Source organism: Ips typographus, linkage group LG8 (genome assembly GCF_016097725.1).
Source record: "Ips typographus isolate SLU linkage group LG8, UJ_Ityp_2.0, whole genome shotgun sequence".
Lineage (NCBI taxonomy): Eukaryota > Metazoa > Arthropoda > Insecta > Coleoptera > Curculionidae > Ips > Ips typographus.
In genome coordinates, this window is record NC_138429.1 from 283,935 (window position 1) to 304,078 (window position 20,144).

Below are 20,144 nucleotides of genomic sequence, written 5' to 3' on the forward strand. Positions count from 1 at the left end.
TTTTATTTAAATTTTTTTGGATTTTTATATTTGCTATTTTCAGAAAAAAAAATGAAAGCTAGATGACTGAAAATTGATTATAAGCATATTTCCTACCGATTAATAATTATATAATAATTAACTTGGATATACGTGGAAAACTTTACCACGATTCGGGTTGTCACAGGCCCAACGTCGATTCCTGGTAAAGTGATTAAAATATATCGTGATGCATCAAGGACTTGCCGAAGTCGTCATCGTATATCAGAGAGTGTATATTATGTACAAATCACAACCGAATTGTATGAAAAATTCGCGAATCGACACGTAAATCGTATTTCTAGGACAGCAATACTATTATGTATGTAATAGGTACATGAATTGGCATATTGCATGGGCACGTCCGAAAGGCATGAGGCCATCACAGTCTACGATATTATTATGTATAATGTACATGAACAAGTTTTTTCTTTTGGACAACGAAAAACCTACCAAATAACAAGCTAGTCAATAAAATTTTGCTAAAATGTTTTACGTTAGAAAAACAACTTAAAGGTTAACAAACATCCACAATAAATATAAAAACAACACAGTAAAATTGAAGTGCGCAGTGAAATGGGTAAAAAACTACTTTGGACAAGGAGTAGATTTCTGTTAACCCCTTCAAAGGATATTATTTACATAAAATAGGCTTATTGATCAATTTGACGCTAAAACTTTTCACTTCCTATGAATTAAAATGGAAAACCAAACTAAAACCTGGTTCTCGTCAATTTGGTTTTTTCACCCTTTTTTAACTTACTAAAGGTCCTTAAAATGAACGAATAATCAAAAACAAATACATGTGTGTTACTTCCACTAGACAAAAATGAAATGTTCCAAAGATATGTTTCCAGAAAGTGTCAAGCTAAACCAGTGGTGTTCTGTTGCACGAGCCTGAAAAAAGAAAAACCTTAAAATCACTATTATTTAATTATAGATTTATGTACAGGGTGTTTGGTGAAATAACGTCCACAAGATTGTATTATTAAAGTGTTTTTGCATTTAAGGAGCTACAAGGAAAGTTGTAGGAAATTCCTAAATGCAGCAACAAGCAGTATTTTGCCATTTTTTTTCAACAAAAAAACCTAACTACTAAATGATAAGTAACGGGTGTTTAATAATTGTTATGGTCAGGTCGCCTATGGATGGCAATTGTCACAAAAACGCATGTCTTAGATAGCGTTGCAAACAATTATTATATGACAGCTGTCATTTCAAACGAGAGAACCACAGCCAACTACGATCATAACAATTATTAAGAACATCCGTTACAAATAACCAGCGCAATGTAATTAACGTGGCACCAAAAAAGGAAGCCGTTTACGATTATTTTGGCCGCTTCAGTTGTAGGTGAACTCTAAGAGATGGCGCTAATACAGCTCGTCATTGCAGACATAGTTGCCAACTTTTGCAGTGCTTTCGCTTACTTTTGCAAAAATCCCATCCAAAGAAAGCTTGATTTTTTCAAATAAATTTGAGTTAAATTACTCGTATTTTAAAAACTAAACAAGATAAGAATTTCTGGTTAGAGGTATCGATAATAGAGATTCTATTTATTTTAAAAGTCGCGGGACTCTTTTTTAACGTCAAAACAGAATCCTGAAGGCCACGTGACCGTCTTTTTAGTTTTAAACTGATACACTAAATCACGCATCTATTTGTAAGATTAAAATGTCATTTTTAACGTCACGTGACAGTTTTTATGTATAGACTATTTTTTTCAAATCGCGTTACTTTTTTAAACGTGATTCTTTTAAGATTAAAAATTGAATTTAAAATGTCACATGACAGTTTTAAATGTCATTTGAAGGATCACGTAATCGTTTTTCAGTTTACAACTGATATTTTTAAAGACACGTGACCCTCTTTACAGTGCAAATGGCCACGTGACAATTTTCAATTATTTTAACGTCAAAACGAAATCCTAAAGGTCACTGTTTTAGATGATTTTTGACATATTATTTAAAGAGTCACCTGACTCCTTATAATGTCCAAATGGTCACGTGACGATTTTCAAAAATAAAATATATTTTTAAAGGTCACGTGACTCTTTTTACAGTTCATAAAGTCGCATAACGATTTTCAATAATCAAACATTTTTTTTTAAAAGTCACGTGACTCTTTTTTAATCTCAAACCGAAATCCTGAAGATCACGTGACTGTAAATAGCGAAATAGTGTTGAAAGGGTCACGTGACCATTTTTCAGTTTGAACTGAAATTTTTTAAATTACGCGACTCCTTTTAATGTGCAAATGGTCACGTGACGATTTTCAATACTCAAATTTAATTTTTTTAGTCCACCTGACTCTTTTGTAACTTCAAAACGGATCCTAAAGGTCACGTGACTCTTTTAAGATTAAAAATTTGATTTTATAATGTCCCCAAACCAATAAAAATTTTATCAAGTGATTAACACATATTTTTGCAATTAATAAAAAAAGATACGTGTGACGTCACGTCGATTTTGAACAGTTTGTGAGTGTAAGAGACTCAAGAGAGGCAATACATAAAACAGACAAAGATAGACATGGATTTATTGACATTGACGTACAGCAAAGAAGAAATTATTCAATATGACATCATAACCACAGTTTAACCTCAATAATATTGATATTGAATATTATTGCTTTTATTTTGTAAACTTTTTCTTTCAATCTTTCCAAGTGATTAAATATGTACTTTCTACTCTTGAGCAATCATATACTACTTACAATAAAATAATCTTCACAACAGTACAAGGCAGTTTTTGCATGTTTCCGTCTTGGAAAAGTGCACCATGTTTTCCGAATTTGCAGATTTCTCGGCACAGGTAGAAATATTCTAGATGGCAAAACTTGAGAAGCAGCTATTGCAACACCATACAAAGTATTTTTTTAAATTCACATTTACAACTATTAGCATTTGATGTCTGCAGCAATAAAAAAATAAACAAAACCATAAACAGTAAAATAGGGTTAGGTTGACGTAATATTCTTTCTTAACGCGGTATTAAATAAGTATCAACGTTGCCAAATAGTGAAACACTGCTTGTGACGTCACAGTTTTTTTAATGCTCAATTTCTCAGTTATTATAGCATTAAATGAAAATCGCAAAACATACGTCTCTAATAATTCACGGAAAGCTGTTGGAAACGGTAAACAAAAATTGATGTTTTACCCCATTGGCAGTTGTGGAGGCAATACGACAAACCGAAATCATAGGCACCCTTGACAATGACAGTTAGGATGTCAAATAAATAATGTACCTCTAGTTCTGTCTGTTTAATACAAATAAAGAAGGATAGACCTATACTATGAGCCTACTTGATTGCCTAAAGTAAAACAATTGAAAAATCATGCATTTAGACTGATTAATCTGAACACTTACGTTTTTGGAGTATGAGGTCCGCAGCCGGCGTTCCAGTAAAACAAATTCGATTCGCCATCGCCGACTATCTCCAAAGGTGTCGACAACGAAACCGTTAATGAATGAATAAGATGAAACTGTCCTAAAAAACAAACGTAACGCGTGCTCGTCGACGTAACTTTCTCCGACGAAAAAAAAAAGCGTTTTCGTACTGTAACTTATCCGGTCATGATTTATGCGCGCGCGTTAACACTTGACAACTCCCGCCTGCGCCTGATCGTACTCGCTGACCAACTTTTTAATGTGCGACAGTTTTTCGTGCAAGTACTGGAAGCGATTTTTGGCCCTTTGATGCTCGAGATCCTTTTTCATTTCGTGGTATTCCCGAACTATTCGTTTCTTTATCTCCTGAAAAAATCGTTAATCAACATTTCCGTCAGTTAGTTATTCGAGGAGAACTTACTTTGAATCGGGGACTGTTCTCTCCTTGCTGCTTCAGTTCGGCTTCCAACTGGATGAACCTTTTAGACACTTTGTCCACGATCGGATAAAGACCTTTGTATTCGCTGTAATCAGCGTTGAAATCCGCCTTGTACGCCCTCTTTTGGTCGGGGGAGGTAATTTTCACATACTGCCTAAAAAACAGAACATCAACTAAAGACAAAAATGGTAATAAGGTAAAATTACTTTTTATAGTCCGGAAACTCTTCCTCGTCCATTAAATTGGCGCTAACGGGCGACTGTTCCATTATAGGTGGCGGTAGTCCCTCGGTCTGACTATCAGGGCTCACCCTCGCTATTCTGTGGCTACTAGACGTTACCTGAAACCCCCAAACATTCACACACCTTCATAATACAGTGCTTGCAGTGAAAACTAATATCAAAGACTATTTGGAAAGCAACTAACCAACAACGAAAGGTTTGAAAAACAGCTGATTGGTGTAACCTTAAAAATTTAAAAAGAAAAATTGAAAATTAACAAATGAATACAAAATTCCAAAAAAAATGGCTTTGGCGGTCGAATCAGCTGATAGCCGAATTGGTTACTAACTCGTAATTGAAGCTTTCTTGTAACTAAACACAATTTTCGTTCAAAAATTACAAATAACCGAGATATCGACCAGGTAATAGAACAGTGCAAGAAAACAAGTTTTATTGAAGATGTCATAATTTGACAGTTCCTAACTTGGTCCCTGTGTCAACGAGAAGGTTCGTTCAAACGTCAAAATGTAGCCCAAAACTTCTGTTTTCTTTGGTCAAGTTAGAGTTTTTATGGAAAAAAACACACTAACAACTAGAGCCCGGATTTCTAGAAATTTTGCTTTTTGTAAATAACAAAAGCAACCAACCTTTGAATCTAATGTGAACGATTTAAGGAAAAAACACGTCATTTGACAGATTTTTTTGACTTTTTGTGCTTATTTGCTGCTATTTTTTATGACAAACCAAGTTTTTTAAATAAATTATGCTTTGCAAAAGCTTACAAAACAGCCTAGAAGCTTCCATATGCTTTTCAACTTATCTAGAAGCTTTCAAAAGATTTCAAGACAGTCTAAAAGCTTATGTATGCTTCTAGAGCAGTTTAACAGCTTCCAAACGTTTTTAGAACCGTTTACAAGGTTGTCAAATGCCTTAAAAGCAGTCCCGTAACTTCAATGCTCGTTAAACTGTCCAAATACTCCTAAAGTAGTCTAAAAAGGTTTTAAAACACTACAGTAACTCCGAAATGCTTCTTAAGCAGTCCAAAACAGTCTAGAAGCTTCCAAAAGCTGTTAGAACACTCTAAAAGCTTCCAAATAATCTTCAACTAGTCTAGAAACTCTCAAAAAACTGTCTAAAAGCTTCTGTATGCTTCTAAAGCAGTTCAAGAGCTTCCATAAGTTTCTAGAACCGTTTACAAGGTTTCAAATGTTTTAAAAAGCAGTCCAGAACCTTCAGTGCTCCTAAAGTAGTCTAAAAAGATTTTAAAACACTACAGAAACTCCAAAATGCTTCTAAAGCAGTCCAAAACAATCTAGAAGCTTCCAAAAGCTGTTAGAACAGTCTAAAATATTCCAAATGTTCTTCAACTAGTCTAGAAGCTCTCAAAAAAATTAAAAACTGTCTAAAAGCTTCTGTATGCTTCTAAAGCAGTTCAAGAGCTTCCATAAGTTTCTAGAACCGTTTACAAGGTTTCAAATGTTTTAAAAAGCATTCCAGAACCTTCAGTGCTCCTAAAGTAGTCTAAAAAGACTTTAAAACACTACAGAAACTCCAAAATGCTTCTAAAACAGTCGGAAGCCTTTCAATACAGTCTAGAAGCTTCCAAAAGCTTTTAGAACAATCTAAAATATTTCAAATGTTCTTCAACTAGTCTAGAAGCTCTCAAAAAAATTAAAAACTGTCTAAAAGCTTCTGTATGCTTCTAAAGCAGTTCAAGAGCTTCCATAAGTTTCTAGAACCGTTTACAAGGTTTCAAATGTTTTAAAAAGCAGTCCAGAACCTTCAGTGCTCCTAAAATAGTCTAAAAAGACTTTAAAACACTACAGATACTCCAAAATGCTTCTAAAGCAGTCCAAAACAATCTAGAAGCTTCCAAAAGCTGTTAGAACAATCTAAAATATTTCAAATGTTCTTCAACTAGTCTAGAAGCTCTCAAAAAAATTAAAAACTGTCTAAAAGCTTCTGTATGCTTCTAAAGCAGTTCAAGAGCTTCCATAAGTTTCTAGAACCGTTTACAAGGTTTCAAATGTTTTAAAAAGCATTCCAGAACCTTCAGTGCTCCTAAAGTAGTCTAAAAAGACTTTAAAACACTACAGATACTCCAAAATGCTTCTAAAGCAGTCCAAACAATCTAGAAGCTTCCAAAAACTGTTAGAACAGTCTAAAATATTCCAAATGTTCTTCAACTAGTCTAGAAGCTCTCAAGAAAATTAAAAACTGTCTAAAAGCTTCTGTATGCTTCTAAAGCAGTTCTAGAGCTTCCATAAGTTTCTAGAACCGTTTACAAGGTTTATAATGTTTTAAAAGCATTCCAGAACCTTCAGTGCTCCTAAAGTAGTCTAAAAAGACTTTAAAACACTACAGATACTCCAAAATGCTTCTAAAGCAGTCGGAAGCCTATCAATACAGTCTAGAAGCTTCCAAAAGCTTTTAGAACAGTCTAAAAGACTCCAAATGTTCTTCAACTAGTCTAGAAGCTCCCAAAAGATTTCAAAACGGTCTAAAAGCTTCTGTATGCTTCTAAAGCAGTTCAAGAGCTTCCATAAGTTTCTAGAACCGTTTACAAGGTTTCAAATGTTTTAAAAGCATTTCAGAACCTTCAGTGCTCCTAAAGTAGTCTAAAAAGATTTTAAAACACTACAGAAACTCCAAAATGCTTCTAAAGCAGTCGGAAGCCTTTCAATACAGTCTAGAAGCTTCCAAAAGCTTTTAGAACAGTCTAAAATGTTCCAAATGTTCTTCAACTAGTCTAGAAGCTCTCAAAATATTTCAAAACAGTTTAAACCGTCAGAAAAAATTTGAAAGTTTTCAAAACTTATTTTTAGTGGTTTTTAATCCGGACTCTACTAATAACTAAGCAAATTAGCCTAAAACAATGGTGTGCACGCCAAAGTTAAATAAAAAACTTTAGTATATCTGGCCACATTTTGTAGGTAAGGTAAAGTATGTTTCCCATAAACTGAAACTATTCCAAAAGGAGTAGTTTCTGTAAAAAGAAACCTACTAAAGCAATTCTGAAACCTTAACACTACAGACAGAAAATTACAGTAGATGGTGTTGGCTACACTAATGTAAAATTAGTTTTGTTTTTCTAGGTTGTAGGTTATGTGGCTAAACGGCTAAATGTTTTATTTCACGATTGTTTCTGTTCAAATTAAAATACAGTTAGTTATTTTCTAAAAGCTGTTTTCTTCCACCAGGGCTAAATGTCCATAGTTTCCCCAGTTAGTCCCCTGGTAAATATTTTCCCCTCACGAAATATCCCAAAAGAAAGGAGAAAAACAGAGAAAATTCCATAATCTGGCATCTCAAGAATTTTTTTTAATTTGTTAGGGTATTAAACAGTAAATAAATAAAAAAAGTAAAGGAAATTACACGTGGTGAATTTAGGTCAAAAAAAGTAAAACTTACATGCAATTACCACATTTTTCAACGGAAATTTCTTACCTTATGATTGTTAGTGTTTTTTTCTGTCTTTATCTCTCTGAAGGCCGTTGTTGTCGATTGAAAATGCCGCAAACTGAACTGACATCGGACTGCTGGTTCCTCTTCGAGCCTCCTCTGTCGTTACACCGTTACTCACGGGTGATCTGTCAAAAATGGCACCAGTCAAAAATCTGTCAGTCGTCAAACAAACCTGACCCTAGTTAAAAACGCAATACTCACCCACTTCTGAAAGTTTTCTCTCTACCAACACCAAAAGTCAAACCGTTGGCACTATCACACTGTCGCTTATTTCTGTCGTCCTCGGCAGGCGGAAGATTGTCATAAGAATTGAAGTATCTGTCGTATAAATAGCTAAGTACCCAGCCCTAGTTAGTGGAGTATAAAATATACCCGTTAGGCGGCGATTCCCTACTTCTAGGATTCATATTGGAAGCGTCCCGAAGATCTGTTACCGGCCTTCTTTGGCTGTTATTCTGGTCCACTGGTGACCTATTGTATGCCGAGTCGGGTTGCCTACACAGAGCAAAAACAACCACTTAAGTTAACAAAGCGAAGTATTTCTTTAAAAAGTCAAAAATGTGTATGATAAGTATACCATCAAATTGGCCGGTCAAAATTTTCTAGGTGGAAAAAAACCGAAATTATGAACCACCAACTGCCATTTAAACTGAAATCCCTTATTTGAATAAGGTTGCACACACACACATTCATACTTTCTCAAATTAATGCAAATAAATGCATTTCTAAGCTACACATGTGTGGCAAACTTGACGTCACAATGACGCAATTGAACCAAATAGTATATTGACCAACTGTCAAATTACGTCATCGTGACGTCAAATTCGCTTAGAACACTTGCATGCACAGCCTACTTTACCCTTAATACTCACAAAACGTTTGTGGAACACAAAATTGTTTTTTAGTGTTTATTTCATGAAAGAAAACTTTTTAGATAATTATAAAAATTGGGTTGTTCCATTTAAGAAGCTTGACTTTTAGCACTTTTTAAATTTCATTTTTTGATGCCAAAATTTGACCCTGTATCATTATTTTTGACGTTTTTCTACACCCACTGTTAGAACCAACCTTGTTACTATGAACATACATACATAATACAGATGTAAAAATTTTCTAAATGGAGATAACCAAGAGTTAGCAGTTTAGTATGCACCAACTGTCCTTTAATCTAAAATTTCGTATTTCAAGTAGGATTACACAGAAACTGCTTAAAGTAATTTTTTAAGGTGTCAGAAATTATAGTATACAGGTGTGGTAAATCCAAAACCGCGTAACGGACAGAGAAACGTACATTACGGCATGCGCGGGACTAAGGCAGAAAACGAAAAAAATATCAAGTAGGCCATATTTTCAGCGCGCTGTTGCCAAGTATCACTCAAATACCGTCGACAAAATAACTTGGCGTTTGGCAACATGAAAATATGGCCTACTTGATATTTTTTTCGTTTTCTGTCTTAGTCCCTCGCACGCAATAATGTACGTTTCTCTGTCCGTTACGCGGTTTTCCTATGGTCGGTTTTGGATTTACCACACCTGTATACCATTAGTATACCAAGTGGAAAAAATTAATGCGTTCTAGAACAAACTGAACTTACCTATAACCAAAAGAGCCGTCATTGACAGTAGGCTGAGAGGGTGGGGGTGGGCCTTTAGCTCCGTGCGCTATCCGCGCCCTCTTGTGAGGAAAACCGTCCGAGTTTTCGTTGTAGCTCGGACGTTTCGCCCCCCCGTTCACATTATTAGTGGACGTGATCAAGGGCGGAGATCCGGGATGGGTGCTGGTGGGCGATTGTCCGCTTCCCGAGCTACCATCGCTGCCGCCAGGCGGAGTCAAATTTTGCGGTTTGCGCCTTCGCAAAAAAATTGGTTATACTGAATAAGGAGCGGGGAAATTTGAAAACCTTTTAAGTATCTGTTTTTCGGTTTCCGTGTAAAAAGGCCAATCCTCGTTCACTTCGTTCCACATATTCCGGTTCAAGTAGTAGCAGTTGTCTCGCAGTTGAGCGATTTGTTTCAGTACAGTGGTCATACTGCTAGTACCGCGCAGACCCTCTGGAAATTTCACCAAAAATCATGTTGATAGTTTGAGAAATGCCACAAAAACAGGCTAGAAGTCTCTAATCTAATAGTAGAAATTTGAAACAAACCTTTTGTCAGTCGATCGTGCAACTCGATCTTTTTGAAGGGGCGCAGCGCCAACATTTGGATCAATCTTTCTCTGCAAGAATTAACAAGCTGTAAAAATCATCATTTTAACATTTTCCACTTATAGAGGATTAGAAGTCCAGACAACCGCAAAATGTTAAATTACGTAGTTAACCTTAAAAACTAAATTGATGTTGAAAAAAACAAGAAAATTACTAGGCTTGGAAGAAGTGTATTATAGGCCAACTTTGTCATGTGATATTTGATTTAGACTGTAAAATAACTCTAACCAACGATTTCTAGGCGATCTGACCAAACAATTCTTAGAAGGTGAAGAACGTTTGCAGAGGCTTCTAGCAATTTTAAACTATTCTTATACAAAATTAGAATACTTGTAGAAGCCACTGGCACTTTCTTAATAGAACTAGAACCTTTTGACTATTTCAAACAGCCTCTGGCAAGTTAAGGCAATTGTAGGAAAGATTAAAATACTTGTAGAAACCTCTGATACGTTTTAGAAGGCTTTCAGTAGCATTTAAAGGTTTCTGGCACCATCAAAATGGTCCTAGAAGCCTCTGGAAATTTTAAACAATTATGAAAAGGTTAAAGACACTTGGACAGTACTTAGAAGTCTCCTCCGCCAGATTTAAAATGGTCCTAGAGGCCTCTGACAATTAAAAATAAGTCTGGGAAGGTTTAAGACACTTGTGGAGGGCTCTGAAACTTTTCAGAAAGTTCTCAGTGACATTTAGAGGTCTCTGGCACCTTTAAAATGGTCCTAAAAGGCCTCTCATCATTTAAAACAGTCTGGGAAGCTTTAAGAAGCATTTAAAGGTTTCTGGCACCATCAAAATGGTCCTCGAAGCCTCAGGAAATTTCAAACAATTATGAAAAGGTTTAAGACACTTGGAGAGGTATCTGGCACTTTTTGTAAGGTTGTCGACAGTACTTAGAAGTCTCCGCCGGATTTAAAATGGTCCTAGAGACCTCTGACAATTTAAAATAAGTCTGGGAAGGTTTAAAACACTTGTAGAGGGCTCTGAATCTTTTCAGAAAGTTCTCAGTGACATTAGAGGTCTCTGGCACCTTCAAAATGGTCCTAAGAGGCCTCTGATAATTTAAAACAGTCTGAGAAGCTTTAAGACACTCTGGCACTTTTTGTAAGGTTGTCGACAGTACTTAGAAGTCTCCGCCAGATTTAAAATGGTCCTAGAGGCCTCTGACAATTAAAAATAAGTCTGGGAAGGTTTAAGACACTTGTGGAGGGCTCTGAAACCTTTCAGAAAGTTCACAGTAGCATTTAGAGGTCTTAGGCACCTTCAAACTGGTCCTAGAGGCTTCTGGCAAGTTAAGATAGTTGTACAAAGGTTTAAAACACTTGTAAAGGGCTCTGAATCTTTTCAGAAAGTTCTCAGTGACATTTAGAGGTCTCTGGCACCTTTAAAATGGTCGTAAAAGGCCTCTGATCATTTAAAACAGTCTGGGAAGCTTTAAGAAGCATTTAAAGGTTTCTGGCACCATCAAAATGGTCCTCGAAGCCTCAGGAAATTTCAAACAATTATGAAAAGGTTTAAGACACTTGGAGAGGTATCTGGCACTTTTTGTAAGGTTGTCGACAGTACTTAGAAGTCTCCGCCGGATTTAAAATGGTCCTAGAGACCTCTGACAATTTAAAATAAGTCTGGGAAGGTTTAAGACACTTGTGGAGGGCTCTGAAACCTTTCAGAAAGTTTACAGTAGCATTTAGAGGTCTTAGGAACCTTCAAAATGGTCCTAAAACTCCTCTGATCATTTAAAACAGTCTGGGAAGCTTTAAGACACTCTGGCACTTTTTAAAAGGGAAAAGAAACCTGATAAGACCGTTTTTGCTTCCAGTACACAAGGTGTTCAGGGAAATTATGGTGGTTCACTGTTTTTGGCCACCCTGTATGCAATTTTTAAGATTGAATTTTTTCTTGACACCATTTGAAAGAGGTTCACCTTTTCTGAATTCCCAAAAATAACCGAGTTACAGGTTGTTGAAATTTCAAGTAGCACCAAACTTGATCCAGATTTCGACCTTTTTGACATAAAATAAATTTAACTCGAGGTTTTTTTGCCGAATATTTCGCCATTCAAGGCAGTTAAACAATTGTAAGGTTAAATAAGTAAATTCGTTACGAAGAAACTCATTACGGTATTTATCAATTTTTTCTGTCCAAGGAAAGGTTTTTATAAAATCTTGGAACGTCCCTACCTTAACGGTCTCCTGGCGACCTCTGGTACAGACGGTTTTCGGTTATACGGGACGGTGGTTCGTTGCGAGCTGCTCACGTGATTACTTCCTAAACCATTAGAGAGACCGTTACTGGCGGAGGACGAATGCGCCGACGGTTGTGTATTATCTAAATCACAAACAAATGTTAGTTTATTATGTTAGCTATTAATAAAATGCTAGAAGAGGGAATAACACCACTATAACTGTGGAGAAGACATCTCCATTGATTGAACTACTTGAAATTGTTAATAAAACGGTTATTTGACTTACTTTGGGGCGGTTTAACGGTTGACGGATTCGAATACGAAGATGATTTCATTAAACTGTCACGCATTGAGGGCTGCGGTGGCCTGGGCTGTTGCGAGGATGGCAACAATGGCGGTCTGGACGACGAATTCGGCTGCTTGACTTTAACTTTACGTCCAATGTCCGTTTGATTCGGTTTTATTTCACGGGTGCTGCCAGAAATGCATTATTAGAAGGTTTTTAGTTTTAGTTTTGTGAGCAATTGTCAAATTACTTTATTCTCAAACAAAATACTGACCATTTGTTTTTGTATTTGTCTTCGGCTTCTGTCATTCGATTTTTGGTGGCCTCGTAAACGTCATCGTTGGCGTTGATCCGAATTTTGTGCCGAATCGAGCCGAGACACTCCAAAGGGCCCCGCGGAGCGTTGCCCTGGATGCACTCGAAGCTGCCTGCCGGCCCTTCCATGTCCGCCGTGGTGGACATGGCAAAACTGAACGACGTACGACCCGATTCATGGTGTTGGGACGGGAATGACAGTTCCTGAGGGGGAAAACGGACCGGGGTTACATCACAAAATAAAACGACCAAAATTAATACGCGGTCGTAACAGAAACGTTCGTGTCAAGAAAATCCCATAGTCCGTTCTCAACAAAAGAACCATAATAATTCAACGTACTTGACACCGATTCGCGGGCTCGGCTGGTTCCTGGTACCATTGGTAACGATGGGCGTCTGGTGGTAAACGATCGCGTTCTATTTCGTAGATAATGTTAATAACGCTATACGGCACGTTTAAATTTGTTTCTTTAAAATCAAACATACAGAGTGGAGATGGTAACTAGCCAGTCAGTTGACTGTCTCCACCCTGTACAAGAAAACCAACTTTATAATAAACGTTTATTATCCTAAAAACTTTGAAAAAAACGAATTGTCAGTTGTAGATGCAACACGGCAAACGGCAATCCGAAATCATAGGCACCCTTGATAATGACAGTGACAGTTAGTTCTGTCGGTAATGGAGGATGTCTATTTCTCTCTGTTTAATACAAATAAAGAAGGATGGAACTATACTATGAGCCTATGATAAAATCCCTGATTGGTTTCCAACTGGGAAACAGTAAATGTCAAGTTTTATTGGTTGAATGCTCACGTGACTATGACGTATTCTGACCAATGGATGTATCTATCGAAAATTAGTAGCAAAATAATTATATTCCTGTATACAAATCAGATTTCTGTACCATCTCAACAATAAGCAAAATATTTGGTATTTCCTGTTTGGTTATGAGTGATTAGATAATGCAGATCATCAGGAAATATTTCTCATTTAATTGAAATTAAAAAAAAAACTCCAGTAAGAATATATTTATAATTTTTCTAAGCTTAATTTGTAGTCATGAAACACTTTTATATTAATGTTGTAATAAAACCAGAAAATACCTTACCAAGACAAATTATTTGCTGAAACTTGGAGATTTACAGTTAACTTGCAAGATATTGTATTAAATTGCGCATATTAATGGTTAATTATAAAAGTTAATAAAAATACACTTGATTTACATTACAAATAATGGTCTATGACTCACTATCTACTATTAGTTACTCAGGTACTCAATAAATTAATCAAAAATTTTTTTTTTGGTTTTAAAATATTAGAATTTGTTAATAGTGATGTCACAACTTAAATATGAAAGATATGTGTTTGCTTTAGCACTCCAAAACGTCCAAATTAAGACATGATCTGAATATAAGATATGAATTAATTTTCCTCCACGGTCCGTCGCTCTTCCGTATAGCAATGACTTAGAAATTATACGCAAATGTGAAAGTAACCGGACTTCTATTGACATCGATAGCGCAGTAGCACGAGGAATTTTGGTTAAATTTTAAAGTCCACCAACACCTGGGGGGTGGAATGTTCAGCCCTTAAAACTATCACGAAAAAACAGAAATAATTTTAGCCGAAAAAATACGTTTACACCAACCTGAAATGTGAAACAGTTTTAATAACAAATTGTCCCCGATTAGCTTTCACTAAATGTGTAGAAATTCTATCGGATCGAGGTCCGGGCGGTCGGTAAGACACGATTTTATTCCTATTCAGACGTCGATTTTTTTTTTCTTTGTTGAAATGGAAATCAATTTGTGCTGAAATCGTGTACCCGCAGGAAATTGGTGAACTTTTCATTGAGGAAACAAACATCAGGTTGACAGTCCAACATGACAGGAAAATTCCTATTTCAGTTTGAACTAAACCGAATTACGAAACTTAAGTGTTTACACACAAAGGATCATTAACACTAGGCAATCTTATCGTTCCGGTGTTTCGATAAAGACAATAACAACGACAATTACTTTATTTGAATAATATGTGTGTAAACACTAGACACGTTTAGTACCGATCAACAGAAAAACATTTTTGAAATATTAGAATTCACAACAAAGTTAATCTAGTTAAGGTTAAAAAGATATTAGTTGGGGAAATGTATTGGTCTTTCAAGAGATACTCCCTCTGGTGATCAGTTGTGAAAACAGTTTCGGGCATTCCAGCTGTCATTTATCCGTTTGTTTAGATTTATTTAAGTTAGGAATTTAGCACTGGTTTCATCACCGCCTACTATACTAATAAAAAGCCTAGAAGGTGCTTGTCAAAAATCCCAATATGGCGGAAATATTGGTGAGAGTTTGCGTTTGTTTGTATTGTGGAAATTGAGTTTTTTGAGGATTAGACGAATTTTTACGATTTAAAATCAAGACTTGAGGTTATTTTTGTTTCCTGTCTGTTCATAAGTGTCAATCAATGGTAGGTACAAGTGCTTTCTTGTACAGACTTATTAGGTACTTGTTACATGCGCAGGTATGTGAGTTTTATTTTAAAGCATCCTTCATAATGAGAGCAACAAAAATAATTTTGAATGAATGTTCTTGTTAATAACATAAGAACCATTTACCAATTTTGCTTACCTAGTTTCAAGAATTTACAGATTTTCTCATACTGAACAGTGTTTAAGCTAGTTTGCTGTGTGTTGTACTTTCCAGGGGCAATTTGTTTAGACTGGACTTGATTGTGTCGATCTAATACATATCTGGATCAGGAATGACCCTTTCTTTGATTTTTCACTCACAACTTGCAATCAACTACACGAAATAATAAAAAAAAGACATATTTCTTACTACATCTGCATATACGTTTGTGTGGGAACTTCAGGAAAACTACCCGTCTTAATGAAATTTCCCGGATTAGGTCAGGCAAGATAGTCTGCCGTGCGGACAATACACTGTAAACTTAACTGCTCTTACTTTTTACATTAAAACACTAACTTTTCTATTAGAGACATTATTTATTGCCGGCTTTTTTCTACTCATCCCTCTCTACAACAACAACTTCTTAACCTAACTTTTTTGACACTGTTGACGGATTTGATCACGTTCCGTATTAACCTACTCTAGTGTCACTACAGTTTGTGTTAAAAACCAAAAAGTGACATTTTAGGCTTTCTAGTATAGAGGGCGGTGGTGTCATACATTTGAAATGACAGTGACACCTTGTTTATTATGTTAGGTTAGGAACGAGTTGCCCGATTTTAGTTCAACTGCGATCTAACTTGCCAATAGGTATTGCAGGATTTCTATTACAGATAATTGGCCCTAATTGAGAGGAATATTGTTAAGCAAATTGAACGATTACAGAAGAAACCTCGCTCGCGGTGAAGGTAATTACACTTCCATTTCTCCCCCCGGTTAAGTAAACCGATCAAAAAAATTCACTTTTACTTTCAAGCCATCTCGGAATTCTTCGCCGTGCACTTTTTGAGTGAGAATCGACCGGAAATTCCGGATAGCAACAATACTTACGCCATTCTCGTTTCCTAGGAACCTTATGCGTGGACTTTGACAGTTGGCCTTATTCTGCAAACAACACAAAAAGTTAGTATAAGGGACAATAGTTTCGTTCCAATCTGTTTTACCTACGAGATTGCGTAATTGTCTGTCGGAATATCATGTGCAAAGGTTAAAAGATTGTACAATGCGATTTTTACGTGTGCTTTCACTGAACAGTAAAAATTACAATCGCCCGCCGTGATATAAGTGGCTGTATAGTGAATGAAGTGACGAAATTAATTAAATGTTAACATTTTACCATGCTAAGTTAATTAGACGTGGTGTTATAATCTAAAGTGTTTGACACTTGGTGTAACCCAACCATAAGAAGGTTTACATGTGCAGTTGCATAAATCTACTTTTTTGATCATTCACAAACTACCCACTGTACTGACAATTTAAGCAAAACTGTAAATCTAGCCATACTTATTAAACAACCATTCAAAAAATGAATAACTTCAGAAAAACATTCACTAATTGATCATGAATTCGGCCATTTCTACTAGCTGAGCACAGAGAATGCAGCAAGAGGATCGATTTCCAAGGGTCAAGGCTGTTAACTGATTTACATCCTGGCCAAACGTTCAATTTACGACCTGTTGTCTTGCCTGCATGTTTGTCATATCGAAAACCAACCAAGAAGTTGTTAAATTACAGGGGTAATAATTTCTTGACAAAAGTCACCTACCTGGATGTTTTGGTGGTTGCCTCTAACCAGAAAAAAATCGAATTGGATAGTTATTACTAAAGAATGTGTGTGTTTAAGGTCACTTTGTGTTTTTTGGCTCCTACCATGAACTGGCGTCATTAAAACAGACTTGTTTACATAGATCTATTGTGATGTGATGCCAAAATAAGGGGATTCTGCCCGACCGATGAATCAGTATTACTTTATCACTTTACCGGCTAGATAAAAAATACCATTAACTTTACAATCTTTAGGAGTAAACAGTATTTTGTAATGTTAATGAGATAGGGGTTTTTCCTTCAATAACTGTAAAGATGTAGATTTCCAGTTGATGTAGAAGCAGCCTATTCAAAACAATAAATATATAGCTGTTTTCTTTTGGTTTGTGATCCAAACACATCATAATGGATCTTGATATGATAAATGATAACATCACTTTAAAAAGGTCAAATCCCTAACAAGCTACTATTTAATTAAAATTGTAAAGAATGTAAGACCTTGTCAAAATGGAAGCAAAACGTGCTTTACAATGCACCTAAACAAACGTAAATTCAGCATATAATAACATATTATTTTTGCCAACTGCATTTCAATAGGTAAAACGATAACCTTGGGTGTATTTTGGAAGTATTTAAGGAAACACCATTTAAGGTCAACCACCCTAAAATACAATGTGCAGGTAGCTGTTTTTCAAAACTTTCTACAATAAAATCCATACCTATCAAAGCGTTGTGGGGCTTGCTTTTACCTGAAAAACAGATGGTTTTTATGGACCCAGGTGGCCTCTTTAATGCAGCCCTTGGTTCCTCTTTATCCACCACACCATCTCCTTGATAAGTTATAACTACTGGGTTCATGAATATCACAAACTTAGTATTAATAATCAATCCTTACAGATTACATTACAATCTATATTAAACCACCTGTTATTTTTGATACACCTTCATTTAGCCCTTAAGGTGGCCCTGTTTGAATCAATACTCCAATTCATGTGAACATCTGTCTAAAAAGGGTAGATTTACCCACCCTAAAACCTCTTTAAAATGAAGAAAAGACTTGTTATGGACATTTAAAATTAGTGGATAGTTTGTGATTTAACCAAAAACTTATTTAATATTCTATTTGGACTATTTTTTTTTAAGCTACACTTGATAGACCCCAAACCTTGACCAAATCGAACGGCAAAATAATGAAAATGATTCAAGAGAGCCACCTTACAGTGTGCAATACACAGCAAAAGACTTATGCAAAAATACCAATGACCCACTTTTCGAAAACGAGGTTAGTCCATAGTTTCGGTATCCACCTTCTGGGTTTTATGATAATTACTGGTTTTAGTAATGATTGTTTATTAATGATAGGAAAAATATGTGGTTAATTGGCTAGGGCTCCAAATTGCTATGCCAGTGTGTGATAAGGCTTGTTTTAAATTAACTTTATACTGTTATTGTCACATTTCAAAGGGTTTAAAATGCAAGCCGGATTTTTGGTGTGGGTGCTTTATCTACACAAAACCAATTTCAATTTTCTAGCTAACCAATGCAATTAACTGGGTATTACCCAAAGTTTTTCAATGTTTAAAAAGAAATGCTACAGATCCTACAATGGTGTACCAAAAAAAACCAATCAAGTCAAGCAATCAGCTGATTCTTCCAAATTGAGAGCAAAGCAGGTCATCGCGTTCCAGTTCAAAATCACAGACACACTTTCAATTTTTAACATCAACTAGGTTGCCAAAGTAGTTCAAATTAAATTACACTACTCTGGTAATTGGATAATTATTGTAGGATGGTCGCTAATTAACGCAGAGTTTTGGGAAAAATCCACTTTCTGCATTTCCTACCCAATCTTTTATATACAGGAACTTTGTTAATTCAAAGACCAATTGAAGGTTAACTTATTTACATACTCGAACAAGAACAGCCTCCAGCCATAACAGCAACTCAATGCATTTTTCCATATTGCTTCAAAATATCATTTTAACCAAAGAGTATGGAGAATCATAACCATAAAACTCAGTTAGAGTGTTCTATACTAATAAAGTCAGCAATGTTGTCACATCTATTACAACTAGATTGACTACACCCTTCAAGTAAGTCAAGTTCACCCTGAGCATCAAGGTTTTTGACCATGGGATTTGGCAACATTGCGTATTAGACTCCAGGTTCCAGTCTTAAGGTACTATGTTGCCAAATCTCTAGGCTTACAAGAGAAAATTCCAGTAAATGAGCTGACCCAATCAAGTCCTATAAAATTAAGGTACACCCTGCCTGGGGAGTTAAACAAAATGCTTCTCTGTACAGTTCCAGAAAAGTCCAGAACATAACCTCACAGTCTTAACAGAAAATTAGCAGCCATGTGGCACCCTGGAAATCAAACTTAATTTAATAACTAATCTTGGTCAAACCTATTAGGTTGTCTGTGAAATCAAGACAAAGAGATTCAAAGTTAGAAAGTGACCAATAGCATCAAAACTACATATCATCTGGAAAGATTATCAACAAATTTTCTCATGGAATGTTATCAATACAATCCTAAAATGGGAAAGTTTTGCAGGTACTTAAGGAATGAAACCCACTTTCATATCCTTGTTTGGAAATGATCTGTGTCTGTGCAAGGTAACTTTATGAGCTATTAAATTACAAGTATTATTGCAGCTCGAGTGGATTTTTAGGGCTCCTGGTGTAGTTCTTGCTGTCCTGGACCCCACCACAAAAAAAGGGGGTGAACACTTTGCAATATGTTGACGTGGCGGGGGCAGTTTTGGCCCCCCTAGCGGGAAAACGTGACCCAATCCGTAGATAAGTGTTCATAAACCATAAACTGATTATAGAAAAATCAAGGAGAAATCAAAAAATAAAAAGATATTAGGTTATTAAGTCATCTGAATATGGCGACTATTATCTCTGTGGAAAGGCAACAGATTGTAACGATCGAAACTGATTTCGGGGGGCGGATTTCTACGGTACTTGCCTGATTTCTGATGAAGTCTTCTATTGCACGTAATGCGGAATCCGTTAGTTTCACAAAAATCAAGTCCTTATTATCACTAAAATTTTGTTGCGAAGACAACCCGTACTGAACACCTGGACATAGCGCCGCCATTTCTGTCCAGTAAAGTCAAGACGGCCCCGACATCCAGCTGACGTTTCGAGGTCAAACTGGCGACTGCGTGAAACGGAGCCTCTGTCAAGGAAACGTCACCTGCACCCCCCACAAGTGGTCACGAGATACTAGAGATGTGCGAATGAGGAGAAAGAAGTTTCAGGTTGTTAGAGACAACCTATACTCAGTTTTAACAGCACCAAAACAAGTTCTGAGTTTCTTTAAAACTAGAACAAATTACTATCAATTTTGCAACCAAAAAAAAAATGGAGAATGTCTGGTT

General features: G+C 36.1%; 1 protein-coding gene and 1 long non-coding RNA gene across 2 annotated transcripts; one reads left to right on the plus strand and one right to left on the minus strand.

Annotated features, from left to right (window-relative positions):
* Window positions 1-188: 188 nt before the first annotated feature.
* On the minus strand, window positions 189-19,938 carry LOC145732843 (RNA polymerase II elongation factor ELL-like). The gene is given in 16 exon segments (XM_081985373.1): window positions 189-915; window positions 3,390-3,776; window positions 3,832-4,003; window positions 4,056-4,189; window positions 7,518-7,538; window positions 7,540-7,660; window positions 7,737-7,853; window positions 7,908-8,030; window positions 9,131-9,385; window positions 9,437-9,587; window positions 9,683-9,753; window positions 11,917-12,064; window positions 12,208-12,395; window positions 12,482-12,726; window positions 16,042-16,095; window positions 19,730-19,938. Coding segments are annotated over 15 exon segments (2,094 nt in total). The 5' UTR covers window positions 19,862-19,938; the 3' UTR covers window positions 189-915; window positions 3,390-3,614.
* LOC145732890 (uncharacterized) lies at window positions 15,757-16,364 on the plus strand. Its single transcript, XR_014179066.1, has 2 exons — window positions 15,757-15,899; window positions 15,968-16,364. It is a non-coding gene; the product is annotated as an uncharacterized LOC145732890 (long non-coding RNA).
* Window positions 19,939-20,144: the final 206 nt, after the last annotated feature.